A 20,243-nucleotide genomic window follows, 5' to 3' on the forward strand; every position below is an offset into this window, starting at 1 on the left:
TTTTTTTATTATCTTAATACTTTTTGTCATAGGCCAAATTTATATAATGAAGGTTTATTGTAATTCGCTATAAGTGAAAAAGCACTAGGGGCCAATTTCTATAATAAGCTTATTTAGGCCTATCTATAATTTATGCATGTATCATTTCAGTAGAAGTAATATTTATAGTGCTGGATTTTTGTTTTTTATTTATTTATTTATTGAATTATTATATTTTTTAAATTTTTTATTTTTTGCTGTGCTACTTTGAATTTTGCAAGGAAAATTCTCAAATTACCAACCTGCATTCAGCTCTTGTCATCGCGCTGGAGCTTTATAATTAATAACAAATGACAGAATTTTTTCAAATAAATAGATAGATTGATACATTTATAAGTAATAGGAGACAATTTAACTCTAAATTAGTAACGTGTGTGTGTGATTGTGTGCATTTGCCTTCGTTCGTGAGTGTGTGTGTGTGTGTGTGTGTGTGTGTGTAAATCAGGCGTGCGTAAATATATGAACTTTGAGGTATTTCTCTTTTGTAAATGCACATTACCGTGTTAAACCCTGCTGCTAAACGGAAGTCCTATGGAGAAAAAAGTGCTCGTTGTTTTCCATTAAGGCGTTAAATAGATGTCATGACTCATATGTTCAAACATATAATGTCCAATAAAACAGCCGAAAAATATAAATTAAGAGAAATAATAAGGGCCTATAATGCAATTTTAAAAAGGCTCCTCCCAAAAGTCGCAGAGAATGAAATAAATAAATACATAAAAATCACAAATCCAATATTGATGGCGAATCGATGTGTGTGATTTTTGATTTTAAGAACAAATGAATGATAATGGCTGATCGCAAAGTGAGTCTAACAGCTGTGCTCGGGTTCAGACTTTCCCAAATTTTGCATGAATGTGATGCTCCATGACGGACAGAGCCAACGAGGAGAGACAGACAGGCGAATCTTGACCCGCCTGCTCCGACCACATTCCCTTTTGTTAGAAACGTGCAGCTTCCGCACACACAAAGGTGGAAATATGATGAGCCACAATAACAACAATGAAGCCAAGCAGACGATTATAATTAAAATAATAATAATAATAATAGGAATGTGTGGACACCTTCTGCCAATGGGAGCGGTTTTTTAAATAATAATACAAACTTTCCAATAAGGAAAAAAAAAAGAAAGAAAGGAAATAAAAAAGAGATAAGAAAAAACAACATAGCAATTAAAGCCCCTGCTCTCCTTCCTGTTGCCTCTCACTGTTTTGAATAATTTTTACAGGAAACTTCAATCATTGTTAAACTACGGCCCAACAAGCAATGACAACAGGTTCACTTGTATCACCTCTCCATGGCGGTAGATATATAGATATATAAATGTGTAAACTCACTTGATTAAATCTAATAAAAACCCAAATGCAGACATCACGGCAGCTGAATGAGTGTGAAGTAAACACACATACACGCGCGCGCACACACACACGTACACAAGGCCTTCAGGCCAACCAAAGCGACCATACCCTTTCTTTCTTGCATTCATTCTTCAAAAAAAAAAAAGAAAAAAAGAAAAAAGAAAATCACTACACACCAACCAAAGCAATGTGAAGAAATGCAGGAGGAGAGGCTTACTGTTGGTAGTCGTGTTTGCAGTAAAGTTTCCTTTCTCTGAAGTAACAGCTGGTGGTGAGGGGCTGTTGACACACGGTGCACTGCAAACACTCCTCATGCCATGAGGAGTCGTTGACTCGCATCAAGAAGCGGTCGGAGATGGGACGCTGGCATCCTTCACACACGGACGGATGGTGACACTCAGTCCCTGGAAAACGCATCAAGGGTTAGGGCCACGCCAGGAGAGGAGAAAGGGCCCGCATCCAGGAGCTGGAAATGTCTGATTCAAAACTCCAAACTGCGGGCCACACGCACACGAATAAAGCAACTAGCTGTGGCGTTGATCAGATTTTAAAATGCAGATTTTAGGGGAGGATTTGACACTATCTCCCCCTCATCCGGCCTTTGGATGCCTGCAGCCGCGCAGGATGTGTCTGCTGCTCACTACCGTGGAAATAACACCACCTTTGTGATCATCGCCTCTAGTCGTTTATCCATTTGAGCGTATTAATGTGACCTTTTGGTGATTTTGCATGATCGGGGTCGGGGGAAAAAGATCAGGAAACAATGCAGCAGTCGGGATTCATGCAAAATTATGGCACTCAGTTCAGAACAGTAGTGTTTCTGATCAGTGCTGGCCGAGCAGGCTGGTTTACAGATGTTTGTGGCGTTAAATTAAAAAAAAAAAAAAAGAGTAAGGAAAAGGACACTCACCGAGCATGACGCCGAGAGTGGCCTGTCCCGATCGCAGGGGGTGATCTTCAATTTTTATGCCGTCCAGCATGATGCAAGTCTCGGACTGTTCTCCCGCGGAGAGGCGCTCCAGTGACACCAGACCTGTTGCAATATCCATAAGAATACGGTCAGACTTGACAAGAAAATCCTCGGCACACAAAGCTGTCTGTCTGGAGGAGGAGGAGGAGGAGGAGGAGGAGGAGGAAGACGGGGGGAGACGACCTGTTGAAGAAACCGTCTGAGCTCCGTGTGACACAGCAGCCCGCAGGACGAACACGGGAGGCTAGAAAATGAGCTCAACTCAGCTATATGGGAAGGTACACACACAGACAAAAAAAAAAAAAATGTCAAAATTAAAAATTAAAAAAGAATAAAGAAAAAAAAAATCGACTTGGATGTTGCCAACAGTTAAGAGGTAAAAAGCGGTGTGAGAGAGCCGGCTACACTAATTCCCGGCGTGTCAGAGCCAAACCGAAAGCAAACAATAAAGGTGGGAAACTGGGTCGGAACAGTCACCTGTTATGATCAGAGGACCCGAAGCTTTATCTTCTCCGTCCTCACGCCGCTGGGAGTCAAAGCTGCCAAATGTCTTCACGGAATACACACTTTGTTTGCGTCAAGGAGGAGGGGGGGGGGGATTAACCACGAAAAAAAAAAGGCAAAAAATTATAGTGAGAAAAAGTTGACAGCAAATCCAAAGATAGGTGGTTTTATGAGGATAAGATGTCCCGGCAGTAACTCTTAGGAAGTCACAGAGACGGTTGGTTGGTTTGTGCTCCTGTCGCTGCAAAAAGTCTGAGATCGAGATTGAGCCGAGTGGATCCTCCCACTCCTGCATGCATGGCTACGCTTTTTTCAGTCCCCCCATTCACCGCCATTGGGATGCTATTGGAGCAGAGTACAGTCCAATAACAACACACACATGGAGTCGACCCGAAAAGAGCACAAGACTACAAGGAGAAATGTGATATTTCACAGAAGCCAGGCTGACAACAACAACAACAACAACAATAATAATAATAATAAAATAAAAATAATGACAATGACGTTAATAATAACGTTGTTCTTGAATTTAGGCTTTTTGCATCATATCTTTTCTGCTAAATCTGGGTAATCTGTCTCTAAAAGCGACTTTAGAATATTTAAAAGGCAAAAAAACAAAAAAACCCACCAACACAAACAAGTGATCATAAATTAATATAAATCAAAACCTTCCATAGGTTGGTCGTCATGAATTGGTGCATTTCTCTCAGTGAGATGAAATTCAGATATCTGCGTGTCCTCTGGACCATCACATGCTTTCCTCCCTGCTCTTTTGTGTATTGTTTCTGGTGGAAGCTGCTGATGCACCTGGCGATCAGCGGTGATAACAGCGGCCTGTCCAGCTCTGAGGTGGACATGGACACACCGGCAGCCCAGGCTGCTCAGGGAAACCTGCCGATACAACAACAACAATAACAAAATAAATAACAGCAACGGTGATATTATACAGACTTGCTCTATTTTTTTTTTATTCGACTTTTTTATTTATTTATTTATTTATTTTTGCTGCAGGTGTCGATCATCTCTTATTATCACGGATCAGTGACTACTTAGTTTAATCTTTGATTTGAGGAATGAACTCTCGTGTAGAGTAAAATAAATTTACTCTGAACTGAAAATTCCAACACCAGGACCACAAATAAAAATAAAAACTTCATTATTATTATTATTATTATTATTATTATTATTATTATTATTATTATTATTATTATTATTATTATTATTATTATATAATGCCGATGTGCAGTAAAAATAAAATTAAATTAATTGAAAAAAAAGGAATGAGCTCATCTCTTTGTCAGGGTGTGATCAAGACGTTTGGGACGGTGCGGAGGAGTATGATGCACTGAGGCCGGTCTGTGTGAAATTACAGGGCTGCTAATGGGATTGTGCGCAGCTTCCAAGTCACGCTGCGTGAGGGGCTGATTGTTATCAACTACTTCAACACACACACACACACACACAAAAGCAAATGCCCAACTTCAGACAGGACAAAATAAGACGACTGGAAGGACACATCGAACAATTGTATGTTTTAAGGAAACATAAAGTTGTAGATCTGTCGGATGTTGAGATCAGCTCATTCTAATTTATATGGAATCCGTCTGATTTTCAATTACGAAAAAGACAAAACAAAACAACAACATAAAAAAACATGCAGGTGAGCAAAGAGAACAAAGCCATAGCCTATATAATACCGACTCCAACACAGGAGACAACACAACGCTGTTATGTAATTATAATAATGATCTAAATAGCTTTAATAATAATAATGAAAAAATAAGAAGCATAATAATAATACATGAAATATAAGCAGAGAAAATGAACTATTTATTTTATAAATGTTGCCACAAGATAAAGAAGAAAATAAATATAAAGCAAAAAAGAGCATAACATATATGAAGGAATTCAATGCAAAATAATGTAAAAAAAAAACGTGTGCGCACAGCTTCAGTTTCTAACTTTAGTCCAAAGTGGCCTCTGCTTTTTGTTTTGATGTCCTTTGTGAAGCATCAAGGCGATGACCTGTAGCCCAGTTTGAGAAACACAGAAGAGATTGTTGGCGTTGCCCTCTGCCGATCAGAGAGAGAACACCACACTGGATACTTTATTTACACTCTCAGTTTCCCTCTTTTCCTTATCTTTCTGTCTTTTTTTTACACTGCAACTTTGCAACTACCAGACTTGTTTAAACTACATAAAAAATACACCATATATATTCAAATGATTATAGTTTTTGTTAAAAGACAATAGCTATCAGTCATGGAGCTTTTTTTTTTTTTTTTTTTTTTTTGCCTGCTGTTTCCAGCGCTTCTCTCAGCGTGGGGTCAATTACCTCCGCCTCACACTAATACTGAATGATCTCAGCACTGAGCGCCATTATGAGCTGGACACTATCAATATAATATAATCAATACATTTTCAGAAACATATGAAGCCTGCCCACCGCCTCTGCCCTCCCCTCCCCCGTCCCCCCACCCCTCCGCTCATTCAGCAGTTATTGGCCAGGTCACTCGTGTGAATAAGGACATCAAACATTCATTCAATAAATCAATCCGCCAACTTTTAGCCCGCGGTGTTTTTAATGAGCCTGCACATGACAAGCCCTCCCTCACGGAGGAGGCGAGGGAGGGAAAAGAGCTGCAGCAGGTGTGCAGCACAGAAAGCAAAAGGCCCCTAAAGTTAAAGAATTGACTGTAAAGTCACCAGAACTGTTGCGTCCATCGGAAAAGGTAAGAGACTATTACAACGGGCCATTCCAAAGGCAATGCACATTCCTGCAGGCCAGATCACTGCGTGTCTGCTGGGATTTCGATTAGTTTTCTCAGTGTACAGTAACTGAGTGCATATTAAGAAGAATAGAAATGAAAGAGAGGAGCAAATTGTTTTTACAAAGAAAATACATTGTACTGTGCGTAAATGCTGGGGTGGAGGTAAAGTGTAGAACTACCCCCCCACACCCTCCAAAAAAGGATCATTTTGGGAAGAAAAAATGCGTTAAAAACAAACATCTACACATCACCATACCTGCGATGATCGTTCAGAGATGATCTGATTGGGTGCATTTAAATAAATGCATCATCACGCATTTATGTTAGGTTCAAAAAGTGCCAACTAATGAACAGAAACGATTCCAAATATAATACAGTTCATAAATTGAATTACTTACCTAAATCTAAATGAAACAAATGTGTCAATCAAACTGAAATATTGGAGTGAACATATTGGCAGTTTTTTTTTTTAATTACACATGCATCACGCTGTCGGTAAAGCACACATGATGCATTCATTTCACTCCAAAAAAGGTTTGACCGAAATCACAGAAAACCAAACCAAAATCAACTTAAAGCGTAAAAAACACAACGGATTCAAATGTGATGCGATGATGTAACAGTGTAACATAATTTATTTATTTCTTTTACAGAACCGGCAGGTTTGTCTGAGCTGAACATTTTTCATTATTTTATTTTAAATAAAATACCTCAGTGAAAGCGGCAACACTTCACATCCTCAAAGGAGAAACTCAGCAAACCAAAGACATCATGGCTCGCTAAATTGCAGGGCCAGAGGACTTTGATAACTCACTTTGATCTTTTAATGAGTGTTGCTAAGCCCTCCATGATGCTTTTCTTTAAAAGCTCGAATGAGGGAGGAAAAAAAAATAGAAACGCACATAACAGACACCTTTAACTTGTTTGCTGGCGAGCTGCACTTCAGCATAAAAAAAAAACACAGACTGGCATTGTTCAGCAGCGAATCGCGACTGATCCTAAAGAAACTTTGTAGGAATTCAGGAAAAAATAAATTGTGGCTTGATCTTTTTCTTCTTCTTTGAGCCTGAACACGGTTCCGTTGGCCGGATCAACACTGAGCCTTATTCAGGCTTTGGACGTCGGGAATTTCAGATGCATCCTCTCTAATTCACTCTGTTTTGGTGTTTATTTATTTTTATTGCTTTCGTTTTTTAGTCTTAATGTTTTCTTTTTTTCTTTTCATGTTTTCCTACTTTGAAAAGAATGAATATCGTTATGATGGGATTTCACACAGCAAGCAAACGGGAAGTGCGCCGCTGTAATAACAAATAGGCTCTGAGATTCGCCCAGGGCCCTGCAGGCCCGAGGTCCCCTGGATGGACTGCATCTAACAACTCGCTTTGATTTGAAGTTTTTACTTGGACTCACAAATCGGTCCATCTGATATTCTACTTTTTTTTGAGGGGTAAATTCTTGTAAGCATTATTTACACGATACAATGTTATTTGAGCTAATTTAAATTCAGATACACGGAAGATAAACAGTGGGGATATTTACGTCACCTCCCCCCCCCCCAGCCTCTTTCTCTCTCTCTCTTCCCACTCACATATTTCTGCTTTTATTCCGCCTGAGCCACATGGTCCTTCTTACCTTACCGAGACAGCCAAAAAATATGATACTGCAGGATAATCCCAACTCCCGGAGGATTACGCCAAAGTATAATGCAGCACTGTCAACCCACGGGTAGATTTGTTTATGGTATGATTTATTGGATTCAGCTTTCTTTTTTTTTTCTCACTGACAAATTTATTGAGTTCTTGACAGATGGCCTGACAGGGCCCTGTGTGACAGCGAGCTGACACAGAGGTTTGAAATGTGAGTCTGAAAACTGTTTACCTGCATTTGTAGGCTCAAGTTTGTTAACGCATTGAGCTGTAATTTCATTTATCTAAGATCTAATAATACTGAGCCATTTCCAACAGGGATAGACCAATAATGCAAACGCAGATACAGCAATACAAATTAATATCTGCAGACAACAATTACAATTCACAATTCACAATTCACCTAACACGGGCAGGACTTAATCATTTAAAATTGAAAACCAAAATGCAGGTAATTGTAAATAATCAGACAGAAAGGAAGAAAGACGGTCAGGTGGATAGATAGAGGGAAAGCTTGATAGATTTCAATTTAAAATCAACGTAAAAATGGCCTACAAATCATTTGATTATATAAAAAGCGCACATTGCGCGGTTGCAGAGACAATGAAATGTCTAAATACCACCCATATAACGTCTGCTGATGTAAAATAAACACTCCTGTTTAAAGTTTATCGCCCTCTGGTTGTTGAGTATTATTCTAGAGTGATGTATGTAAAAAATAAGTCAATAAATCAATAAATCAAAAAATCCTATTCACTATGTAGAAAATAGAATCTAATCAAAACCTTGCAAAAAAGTAAAGTCACAGAATACATTTTGGCTGCGTATTCAAATCTCTTGCCATTTTGTCATAAATCATCAGCGTCACCATTATATTAACCGTCCAGTGATTCATTTGTTATTGTGAAGGAGCAGTTGATCTAATGACAGCGGTCCATGATGCAGTCAGATTAATGCAGCTGCTGTCCCGACTGCAGCACCTACCAACCCACAGCTGCATGCTGATAACATCACAAAGCCCCAAAAAGCACCATCTAAATTACAACAGCGCGCCCTGCTGGACTAAAGGGGGAAGTACAAGTTACTCTGCAAAACTTCTTCGCAAATTAAAAACTATTCACCTCAATATAAAATAGTTCAATGAACCATCATTGTGTGCTCTAAGGCTATATTAATAAGATAACATTGTTAATATATTCTTTGGAGTTGCTATGGGCTGTCAAACCACTGAGGTACACAGAGCTGGATGGTCTTAAATACAAAGTCTTCATTTTTACTTCATAAAAAAAAAATAAAATAAATACATAAAAGTTGCCTCTTTTCTAAATTGATTATGATTGAGACAAAATTATATGATGGCACTATTTTAAATACTCACTGAAACATTTACAAAGAAGCTTTTGTATATTAATGAGTGAAATCTGTCCTTTTGTCCTGTTTGTGCTGTGTAAAACAATAATAGAAACACAAATTCCACTATTTCTGTTTCTGATGTGCCTGTGCTGCTGTGCTGATAAAAATTCTACAGATGTATTAAATAGTTGTCTTCATAAATATATATGTAAAGAGCTATTTTCATTGTGTATATTACTGAAGTTTGTAATATGTTCTCTGACAGTTTATATTTTGACTTCATTTCAGTTTTTTTTTCATGTGTTGGTTTGAAATGTTTTTTCTTTAATACTACTACTACTCCTATTAATGATAATAATTATTGTTATTATTTCTAACAATATTAGGAATATTATTTCCAACAAGAAATTGCAATGACTTTTCACATTTGTTACATTTTGGGAGAAATAGATAACTGCTATGACAAGCTGCTTTACATATTAGTGGATATTCAAACAAAACTATGTATAATTCGTTAATTTCTGTTTTTTTTTTTTTTTGGTTTTTTTTTTTGGTTTTTTTTGCACAATTGAGAAAAACAAAACATGTTCCCTCTCTTTATAAAGTACTGGTTAGTTTATTTCAATCAAGATTTTTTTTCTGTGGAAAAATCCCAAACATAGAAATGTAAATTTAATGAGGTTCTACTTCATTCTGTTATGGGCATATTGTGATTAAAAAAAACAAAAAACAAAAACATAAATAGATCAAATGTTTTGCAAAAGCCTAATAATCACATTTCTTCAGTGCTGTGTTTCTTCAAAACATTTTAAAAAGCTGTTCAAAGTTGGATCACAGACGGGATTAGATGATACATTATGAAACCAAGCAATAACAAATGCTTTTTTTCTGTGATGTGGGAATTTCTCTTTCTGTTCTCCTTTATTTCACACACAAGTCAAGGACAAACAAGTCTTCATGAGAGCCTAAGCTGTTCAGGCACATGAGGAACAACTTTACAGCGTGGTTCTTTTAAATAAAATTAAACCATGGACTGGAATGATCTCCATGAGACACAGACCCATGTGTATAAGTGGCTTTGTCTAAGTGATGATCGGCGCAAGAATCTTAAATCTCTTTCCAACAAGGACTATTCAATCTCCCACACAGAGGTGCTGAGTAGACAAGTTACAAAAACAAAACAATGACTCGTCCGCTGAGAAGATTCTTACACAAACTTTGAAAAACTTTGGCTCATGCAGCTATCAGACAACCAAAATGATATTTTCATGCCACAGTGGGATACAGGTCATTTGTTGTTACATGACCGTTTTCATCATTAGCAAAAGTGTCACAGCTCAGGAAAGATTTGCAGCACCTTTCATCAGATGATCATGTTATCCACTGGATTTGTCTCCACAAAAATAATGTTTCCTCTGACGAAAAAATGTTTGAGCTGCGGGAGACCAGGAGCATAATTTTAGGATGTGTGCCATTAACAACAAGCAAAGGCCTTCTCTACCCGCTCCTCATGTGGAATGTATAAATTCTGTGTCTGCTGACTAACTTGCATGTACTCGCAGACTTTGCGGCTGAAGTAGTGAAAGATAGTCTAAATACTTATACATAGATGCTGGCGCTGCTACAGAGCTGGAATTGAAGGGCTTTGTTTTTGTGGCAAACGCATATCTGGAGAAATAAGTCGAACCTAGTACCAGCAGTGATACAGGCATCACATGTTGTGCACAAATGATAGGGAAAATTGAAAGACGAATGAATCACTGCAATAATTGAAAAAAAGAAGATCAGCTTCCGGGGGCCAGTGGTAATAAAAATATCTTTATAATCAACCATCTGCATACTTGTGATTTCTTTTCTTCGCTGCCTCAATCAAAGATGTTGGATGTGTTTTTTCAGTGTATGTGCACATGTATGAGTGTGTCATTAATAGGCTGCACTTCAGAGAAAAAGGTAGAAATCCACCAGATGTTTTGCAGCTGGGTGGATCTGGTAGTGAAGATCTAGACAGCATCTGTCACAGGCGAACATTTCTAATCTGTCCTGAACATTAGGCAGAGAACACTAAAAACCCATCACCGGCTGCATGTGCTGCTAAGTTCACAATGTGCTCAACGCAGGCTCAGCAGTCTGGCCCAAAGAAAGTTCAACATTAAATGAGGTATAAAAAAAAGTAGCTGGGAAGGGGAGATGCCATTGCAGCTTTACTATTCTACAATTGGTCTTAAGTACAGCTGATAAACATTTAGGAAGCAAAACACAGGCTAACAGGCTAACTGAAGTTATTAGGGCCTGAGTGAGTGCCTGAGGCTAAAAACCAAGGCTTTGAACTAGAGGTCCAGCAGAGCTTAGTGAGGTCAAGATCTGTCAAACAGCAAGCAGAACTAAGAGTATAATGGAGAACTTCAGTGGTGAATTCAATTCAAAATATACTATTCACAGCCATTTGCAATTTATATTCATAGAATGAGTAGTTTTAAAAGTGCAAAGAGGCGTTGAAACAACTTTTACAGATATCTGCAACCACTGAAATGCACTTTCTGTATTTTTACTGTTGTGGCTGTGTCCATAAATACTTTCTGGAAAACAATCTACTTCCTTCCGTGGCTGCACTGTTTTAGGTTGCAGCTAACTACGGTGTGTATCTCTTTGGCTGAATTTGCTTGTATATGTTTTATGCAACTGTGGGAATCACTCCAGATTGACCTTGATAGTTTTGAGATATTTTCCTTCCGGGGTTCATGTGCCTAGTTACCAGTTGGTCAACCCTGTGCCCTGTGAACTGACCCTGTCCTCCCTCTGAGGATTGAAAGGAAAAGAAAACCAATCCTCTGGGGAGCGCTCCGACTAACAAGAAAACTGCTGGCCTGAATCTCTATGAAGTGCTGTGTTTTCCCACTGGACCACTTTCAGCTTAATAAACATCTTAACTAGCCAGAGGTCCCATGGGAGCTGCTGGGAAATCCTTTGGGCAGCCAGAGCTCAGGAGCTGGACCTTTATTGCATCCAGGTGGTTGTTAAAAAATGCTGGCCGGCCATAAATGTCCAATAAAATGCAAGTGGCACCTTCAGGGGTGGACAGGGTCAGTGCACCTGTCTGTGGACGAAAGTTCCACTCGCTCCCCTGTGGCGGATCAGTTTGATGTCACACTCGCATGTTGTGCTACCATCATGTCTGTAAGGATTATTGGACAGGCCTACTGTGGGCACAAGCCCAGGCTCAAAGCACTGACGCAGCCCAGACCATAATGGCCAATAAGAGACACAAAACCACTGTAAACAGACTGAAAACAACTACAAAAGATATAAAAAAATAAACAACTATGAAGAGATGCAAAGTGACTACAAAGACACACAAAAAACCATAAAGAGTCAAAATGACCACAAAGAAGCGTAAAACGGAACGGTTTGCCTCCACTTTCATTCTATATGTAGAGGAGGGGTGTGGGGTTCTTTTACATGTCTGGTTTCAGTGGCCTCATGGTCGATTTTCCTTTTGTCATGACGTCCTCAGCAGATGACTGAAAACCTTCACCCTGATGTACTGATGAATAACTGACTGGTTAATTAGGGGGGTGCATGTCTGAATTTGGCCCAATCACTTCCTGTTGTTTACAACGACTTCACATGAATGTGCACAGTGGCAGCAGCCTCCCATCATCTGTCCAGCCTGGCTGCTAACAAAGGGAGAGTTAATTGTCCCACAGGTTATGCAGAGACCTGAATGGTGTATTGGGCCTTTGATCTGACTTAAAAGGAGTTAATTGATTTCTGTGTTAAGGGCAGTGTTGGAAGGAGTGAGGGAGGGAGTGAGGGAAGGAGTGAGGGAGGGAGTGAGGGAGGGAGTGAGGGAGTGAGTGAGGGGGAAGATGCTTGCTGGTCATTTCACAGTACGTGCAGAAATATCTGAAAGAGAGAGAGAGAGAGAGAGAGAGAGAGGATGAAGAGAGAAATCACCTCACACCCGACTCCATCCCTGCTCAATTACAATAATTTGACTCATATGCGCTGGCCGCTATGGCTGAGAGGGAGGGGAGGCAAGCCGCTGTGTTGGGGAGGGAGGGAGGGGTGATCTCTGCTCTGGGAGATCACTCATCTTACTTCTAGCTGAAGTATGGAGAGACAGATTTGATGGGCTGCTCCCCCCAGATTGCAGTCCAGGGGCTTGTTAAGGTGGCGGTGCCGACCACACGTCTAACCTCTCGCTTGAAGTCTCAGTGGGGCACTCCAACTTTTGATGATGTCAACACGGGGTGAAGAGACTAGAGGCTGTTGGAGGTAAGTGGTAAATTAGTGTTTCACTGCCTCCAATCTATGTCTTAAATATAGCACTTACTTATTCATCCATTTTTCTTAAAGGTTTTTCCCCTCTAAGATCACGGAGCACTGAACATATCCCAGCATGCACTAGCCCCCAGGCATGACATTAGGAATCACAACTTCACTTTTCTTGTTATGAAAGCACAAGTCCAGTGGACATTAAATGTGCCTTTTCTTTTTCTGCTCGTGTGATTTGCTGCACCACCTGCCTGTGAGTCTGTTCACCATGGGTCCAGCTCTGGTCAGGACCTGCTTTGACAGGCCTCCTGCCTTCACTCCTTCACCTCTCTGTCTCTGGTCACCCCAGCACAGGGGGAAACAGGACTGTCAGAGGGAGAGTGGCAGGCTAAGCCCGTCTTAACACAGCACCTCAAACCACCTCATAAATACAGGCTTCCTTTTCCAATTTCCAAGCGGCCCATCCACCTCTGTCTACATGCTTACACACTGCTCCGTGTCATGCGCCAGGGTGTGAGTTTAAAAATGACCACGGGACATCTGGCAGTCTCACAGAGGGTGGGGCTTTGATGTGCTGCTCTGCAGATTAGCTCAACTTCAGCGGAGCCAAATCTTCTGAGCAACGCAGCAGCAGTGACTGAGGAGCCTAATGTGGGCCTGGTCAGTTAGAGATAGTGAGAGAGTTGAAGAGATGCCTTAAAACAGATTCACCATATGTGAAAGGCTCAGAGACAATAGCCTCCAGCTATTCCAATATCAGTTAAACTGCCACAGTTCAAAAAAAGTTGTAACCATTGTAATTTTAAAATGAGGTCTTTGAAAATCTAAATTTTCATATCATAAAGTGGAGTAAAAGGAAAACTGAAACCATGTGAGGCAGACTTTTGATGGGTGATACTGGGCAGGGCTCATGAGGAGTTGTGGTTCTGAGAGTGAGATTGCTCTCTGCCCATCGAAAGAGTCTGGCTATGCTGCTTCACTCGCCATCAACACAAACACCCGACTAATGATCAGTTTCACTCTAAGCTCTTACATCTGACCTGCAGAGCTAATGTCAGACTCAGGTTGCTGCAGCAATGCCTGACTGTAATGACAAGGATAAGACTGCTAGATTTTATTTATTATCCAACACCTCAAATGAAAAGACCAAAAGCAGCAATGCATCAAGGGTTGTTTGAATGTCAATACTTTGTAGGTTCCCTACTTTTCTTGGGCTCTCAGCCACCAATCACATTTTGTCATGGTTAGGAAGTAAACATTTTAAAACAGAACAGCAGTACACACTTGTAATTTTGTTAAAAGGCTGATAAAACTCCTGTTTTGGAAAATCTTAAACAAGGCTGAACAATGCATTTGCTGCAATCTGTCTGGTTTCAGCTGAAGATTTATACTTTTTGCTTTCATGAGTATTTAAAAAGGAGGTGTGAATGTTGAGTCAGTCACTATTTTTGGACAAGAGTGGAGGTCTATGGTATGCAGGAATATAATATACTAAATCACTTAGTCAGTACTCGTTAAGTAGGATGTGCCGGCTTGTTTTGGTCTATTTATTGGATTGGTTACTATCAATAAGTGTAGGATAAATCAAATTTACCTGATAGAATACATCTAAAATCACAAAACTAATTAACTAACTAAATAAATCTTTTGGGTAAAGGAATTAGCATTAAGCAGTAAAACTTTTACATTTTTTGTTACATACTGTATATTAGTAAAATGAGTAATTGTAGAATGTGGATAGTGTGGATACATATGGCGAACTGTTTATATGCACTTCAAGCCAAGAAGGGAGGAGGGCTGTTGGATTCTGTCACTGCGCTCTAGGGCATCACTGACATGAGTGTCACCTTCATGAAGGAGCATGAAAGCTGTTCCCTCTGCAGAGGATTCCTCAGACCGTCGCTCTGATTTCCGCAGCAGAACAGAGGAGTTAACGCAAATGCTCGGCGAGGGTTGTCATCTGCTGTATGCTTCATTAAACACCTGTGAATACCAGAAGCCATTAGGAAAAGGAGAATACCTGCAGTGTTAGCAGAATGCATAAGTTCACAAACTTAGCAGGAAAGTCTAATTAACAAGAGGGACATTAATCCATTAATGAGTTTCTGATACTAATTACACCTGGAAAAATGTGCAAATGGATTCTGACAATTTAATTAGCTGCAGATGACATGTGAGCGGGAGTGAGAGGATGGTGATTCTTGGCATCCAAGTGTAAATTCTTCTGAATGTGGCAGTGAAGTAGCAGTAAGTCATTGTTAGTTTGTTAAACAGATCATATACTTGGGTTTTTTGGATATTCAGAAAATTAGTGTTTAGCAACATCATACTCGCCAAAGCTGCAGATTACAGAGCTGAAGCTTACGTGTTGTTGTCTGACTCAGTAAAGGTGTCACAGCTGACGTGGGTGGGCATCCAAGGTAAAAGGCACCCGTGTCTCAAAGCACCACTCACTCTTGCTGCACGCTGCTCTTGACAAACTTTGTGATGGAAAGGTGCTTCGGCTGGAAAATGAACTTCAGAGGGGGCCTGTCTGTGTGTGTGATGAGGCTGCTTCTCTGTTCCCTGTTGTCCTCTCACTCCCTGACAGCACAGTCCTGTTATTCTGACGAGCAAAATGTGAGTCACAGCCAACATACTATTACCATTTAATCGGTTTATTCTGAGCATGATGCAACTGTAAACAATTCTTTTGAATTTAGAAAAGACACATGCTAGATAATTAAGTTGAGGGAACCCCCCCAACAAAATCAATTTAATGTTTGAAGTTGAATATTAGCAAAATATATAAAAATTAATTATTTACATAGAATTAAAATACAAACTTATGTCTAAAATTAAATCACATGCATATGTGTTCTATCCTAATTCTTTATCATTAGTTCACTATATAAATGATGCAGTTTGTCCATCTGTATATTTCCAGTCCTTGTGTCTCCAACATCTTGAGAGGGCTGGGATTAAAGTGATAAACCAATGCTTTTCTCTGTGCTGAAGTTGTAGTGAAACTGTAGAAAGAAGAAAAAAAAAGAAGATGAGCAGGAAGTACTGATGATTGAAAACATGTGGTCTTGCAGAAAAAAAAACTACACCAAACTGCATGAATAAATAAACTGCAGTATTAAATGATTAATCCCAAAGCACACTAAATGATTTGCATTGCCTTTGTAAGAAATGCTGCAGTAAATTCCAGACTCATACATTAATAATTAAAGTTAGTTATTTACTCAATGCTGATAGCAAATGATCCATAGATTTAAAACTTATCTGTTTAATAATATTCATTCATTTGGAGGCCACAGGCATTAAATTGACCATAGAGCAGAATGCTTCTGTGGCCTCTGGGCTGAAGAAAATATGAAGAAACACTGCCCCCCTGTGGGGTTTCCAGGTTATGACTCTTTGAAAGGCAAGAGGGCTTTTGGCATTATAAAATAGAGCATGGGAACAAGAACATATCTAAAAGCTGACTACATAAATCCTCATATTAACTTTTTTCTTTTGAAAAAAAAAAAAAAAAAATTGGTACCCCTTGCCCTCCAGATATTTATAGTTTTGGTGCCAGAAACCTATTTTGTTCTACGTTGGCTCAAATCCAAAAATTAGATAAGATTATATGCATAGCTTTTGCAAAACAATATAAATAATATATATTTATGCTTTGTTAATTTGATAGCAAAAATGCGGCACTTCCTTACAGTCAGTTGATTTTTAGGTCAGCCGAAATCTCAAATCTCCTCAAGTTAGCTAATGTTCAAAATACAATTAAAAATTCCACGAGTTCTACACAATGAGGAATGCAGCTGTGACGTTTGGGGGAAAAGAATGCATCAGAGGGGCATATGTTATTTGGTATCATCAGATAGTTTTACCTGAGGTAGTCAAACATATTTCTACCCAAAGAAAAAGTCTGAACCTGTGTCCCCAAAAACAAATAAAAAAAAGGCTTGCATTTGTCCAAAATGTATTTTCTCCATTGAAACTATTAAGAAATGATCAACAGAAGTGCAATTCTTAGTGCAGAGTGTAGTGTAGTTTAAGGAAAAACACATTCTGAGAAAACAGGGTCAAACTGTTTAAAAAAAAAATAAATAATTTTTTAGGTGCAGGTACACTAGTTGATAGCGACATTAAGCATTGTTCCCATTGCAAAGTTACATAGTTGCAATACTGCTACACAGCACTAGGTGATGCTGTATGATCACTGAAATAAGTTTCCAAATGTCTAACTGAAGCCACAGAACCACAATGGCTGAAAGCAGGTTCTCTCCATCAAAATACCACCTTCCTCCCGATTTTCATCTACTCGAAGGGGAAGCTGCAAGTTACCCAAAACCTGTCACATATCAGAAGCCTGCTAGGTGCGAAGAAATTCAGGCCCCCCCCCACCACACTAAAATTCAGTCTCAACATCTGGCACAGTAAATAAATAATCTTGTGTGCATGTGTGTATATATGTGTGTGTGTGTGTGTGTGGATGATGGATGGGGGAATGGGGTGTTATCAGGGAGAGCATGTATCAATGTCTGCCAGTTTTACACACAGGCTGACAGGACAGTGACACACTGGAACATGGGCGGCAGTCACACAGACGAGCCGAGCTTCATTTCCTGTCCCTGCTCCACTGCCAAAAATATGTGACATGTTGTCTTCATTAATTCCACCTCTATTTGGAGCTCTCCCTCACACCTCTCACATACACCTGTATGCCACTGTCCCACCATACATTCACAACACATGCACACACCCCTGCACAAGCACATTTGGGCGCAGGCACACAGAAAACGCCCAACAAACACTGAGAACCAATCATACATAGGTGTTAATGAAAATCTTGTCATGTGTGCATACAGTCTTCTTTCCACCCTAGCATACTCCCTCTGCAAATCATTAGCCAGCTGCCAACAACATTTTTCAGCAGAGCAAACTACATAAAGATGTCACTTTAAATCGCTTACTAATTAACACTTAAAAAGACACAAATTAGATATGCGTGGCTAAAAGCAATTATAATATCCGCAAGTTTTGCGAGTCATTTGGGAAATGAAAAGAATGCCTAATTGCTGGAACCAACATCATCTGAGACATGGCTTAAGTGATGCCTGTTAGGAAATGGTCTTATCTACAACTGTGGCTGTGATTACAACAGTTTTCCTCAATTACATGTGCATATGTATAACTCTAGAAAGCACATCTCTTTCATGAATCTATATATTTGAATGGGTTTAGAAACGAAGCAATTAAGAGTCTTTGCCCAAAGCACCACGCCATGAGTCTCTGAAGAAGAGGCGGGGGGGACCAACACATCAAGCATGGACAGTGACCTCTCCTGGACAACAGAGGAAGAATTTCACCCAGCAGCATTTAGAAAGCTGGCATACAGTTTCATGCTAAGAACAGCCTATTTTGAACCTCAATATTGTGACTTGTTTTGTTCATGAGCCACTTTAACAGAAGCTCTGAGAGAGAAAACATAGACGTTAAATTTATAGTGTAAGGCAGACAGAGAAAAACAAGTACAACAATAGAAATAAAACATTTTGTACTACGGACATGTTTTGTGAGAATATTACCAACTGTATTTCCAGCTCTTGTTCTGTAGATATCATCGTGGGATAATAATAAGGGGAGAGAAGTAAAAATAACACAATGGTGAGGGATGTTTCCACTTGGAAACTAATTATCAAGCTAAGCTGTGACTTCATCCTCATCAGCCTGGCCCCACCATTAATCTTGTGCTGTCGTCCACTTCACTAAATCCTGTGTGTTACACTATCTCACATTTACTTCATCAGCTCCAGCGCGGCTGTAATTAATGATTTCTCATGCCCTTCCCTTCCCTTCCCCAGCTCAGCTCACCATGTGTCCTCCTGCTAATCACACTCTGAGAAGAAAGGAAGGAGGAGAGGGAGAGGAAGGAGGGAAAAAAAAGAAAAAAAAAGAAAGAAAAAAAAAAAAGACAAGAGCATATAGAACGAGCAGCCAGCCTGTCTCCACCCTGGACACACATACACAGACACATACACACCATTAATACCTGCGCTGACAATGAGCTTCATTCAGATGACCATATGACAAGATGGCGACTGTGTGATTTGGATAGTATGTGACAGAAGACAGAGGCAGAGTGCAGAACAGACACCCAGTTTGATGAGGGAGTGTTTGCTCTGTAACACATCTCAAACCCAACAGCACCTGTTCTTTTACAGTGGTCTGTCACTTCCTGGCAGTTCTGATACCAAGATACTGTGCTAATGAGAGAGAAGGGGGGTTGTCACTCTCTTTAAAGCACACACACACATGCACACGCACATACAGCACACACACTGACTTTCTTTCACTTGCTCTCACAAACACACTGGCTCCAAAGAAGAAGAAGCTGCACACAGATGATTTTCCTCCTACTAATGCTCACATACTACAATGTTTCATCTTCATTTTTTACTGTTCAAGATGAAGCCGATTGGAAACTTAAAAAAGTAAAACTTGGAGAATCTGACCAGAAAAGCTCCTCTCACAGTGTGAGACGCTAGATTGAGCTGTGTGAGGGAAGAATTGGGGGATAAAAGTCAAGTGTTTAGGAACAGGAGACGAAGCTTTTAAGACGAAGCCGAGCCTGGCCATGCTTTTATTCAATTGGGGCTTAGTGGAGCCAACAGGGCCTTGCTGTCTCAGACACTTAATTACAACCCCAAGACCGTTTGCTTTGCATTCTGGGCCAGCAGCGTCAGCGGCAGCCGAGCGTTGCAGCCTCTACTCACTTCCTCCTCGATCTCTGCCAGGGATTTGATCGTAATGCCCATTAAATTGACTTGCTGCATCTGAAATCAAAAGCAGGGAGAGGAGGAGGGAGAAGAAGAAGGAGGGGGAAAAAAACACACACAAGAAACATGGCGGTTAGGCTCATGGCTAAGTAAGCATGCTTAAAATCTTTAATCCTCTCCCTCTCTGTGTCAATACAAACGGGGCTATAGTGACAACCGCCGCCAGCAAGCCAAATGGACTACATTGAGCCAGCTCTGCATGACTGCATGCATTCATCACTCAGTCTGGAGGAAAGGAAAGGAAAAGAAAAAGAAAGGAAAGGAAAAATGAAAACAAATGCAAAGAAAAGGAAAAGAAATTATAAGAATGGAAAGCAAAAGAAATGAAGGAAGTAGTACAGTCACCACCACTCTGATATTCAAAATTAGTAAATTATTTAGCATTTTGTCACTTGCTCCTCAGAAAGTCTTTACCTTGTTGGGTTTGTTGAAAAACTTCTGAGAGATCACAAAGGGCACATTGTCCAGAGCTGCAAAAACATAAGAAAAAACAAAGTTTATGG

At 39.9% G+C, this 20,243-nt stretch overlaps 2 protein-coding genes across 3 annotated transcripts in view; both read right to left on the minus strand.

Annotated features, from left to right (window-relative positions):
- Window positions 1-2,446, minus strand: part of lmx1bb (LIM homeobox transcription factor 1, beta b) — a 44,809-nt gene extending 42,363 nt beyond the window's left edge. For both annotated transcript variants that reach the window (XM_029510535.1, XM_029510534.1), the window contains exons 1-2: window positions 2,308-2,446; window positions 1,615-1,801 (exon numbers count right to left, since the gene is read on the minus strand). In XM_029510535.1, the coding sequence (XP_029366395.1) occupies window positions 1,615-1,801; window positions 2,308-2,446 (326 nt within the window). The remainder of the gene's footprint in view (window positions 1-1,614; window positions 1,802-2,307) is intronic.
- A 1,189-nt stretch (window positions 2,447-3,635) lies between these two features.
- The window catches only part of LOC115048784 (multivesicular body subunit 12B-like), a 41,805-nt gene continuing 25,197 nt past the window's right edge, over window positions 3,636-20,243 (minus strand). The window contains exons 7-11 of the mRNA XM_029510536.1: window positions 20,155-20,210; window positions 19,678-19,737; window positions 15,282-15,924; window positions 14,764-14,899; window positions 3,636-3,762 (exon numbers count right to left, since the gene is read on the minus strand). Of these exons, the coding sequence (XP_029366396.1) occupies window positions 15,877-15,924; window positions 19,678-19,737; window positions 20,155-20,210 (164 nt within the window). The 3' untranslated portion in view covers window positions 3,636-3,762; window positions 14,764-14,899; window positions 15,282-15,876. The remainder of the gene's footprint in view (window positions 3,763-14,763; window positions 14,900-15,281; window positions 15,925-19,677; window positions 19,738-20,154; window positions 20,211-20,243) is intronic.

The sequence above is a fragment of the Echeneis naucrates genome, chromosome 9 (genome assembly GCF_900963305.1).
Source record: "Echeneis naucrates chromosome 9, fEcheNa1.1, whole genome shotgun sequence".
Taxonomy (NCBI): domain Eukaryota; kingdom Metazoa; phylum Chordata; class Actinopteri; order Carangiformes; family Echeneidae; genus Echeneis; species Echeneis naucrates.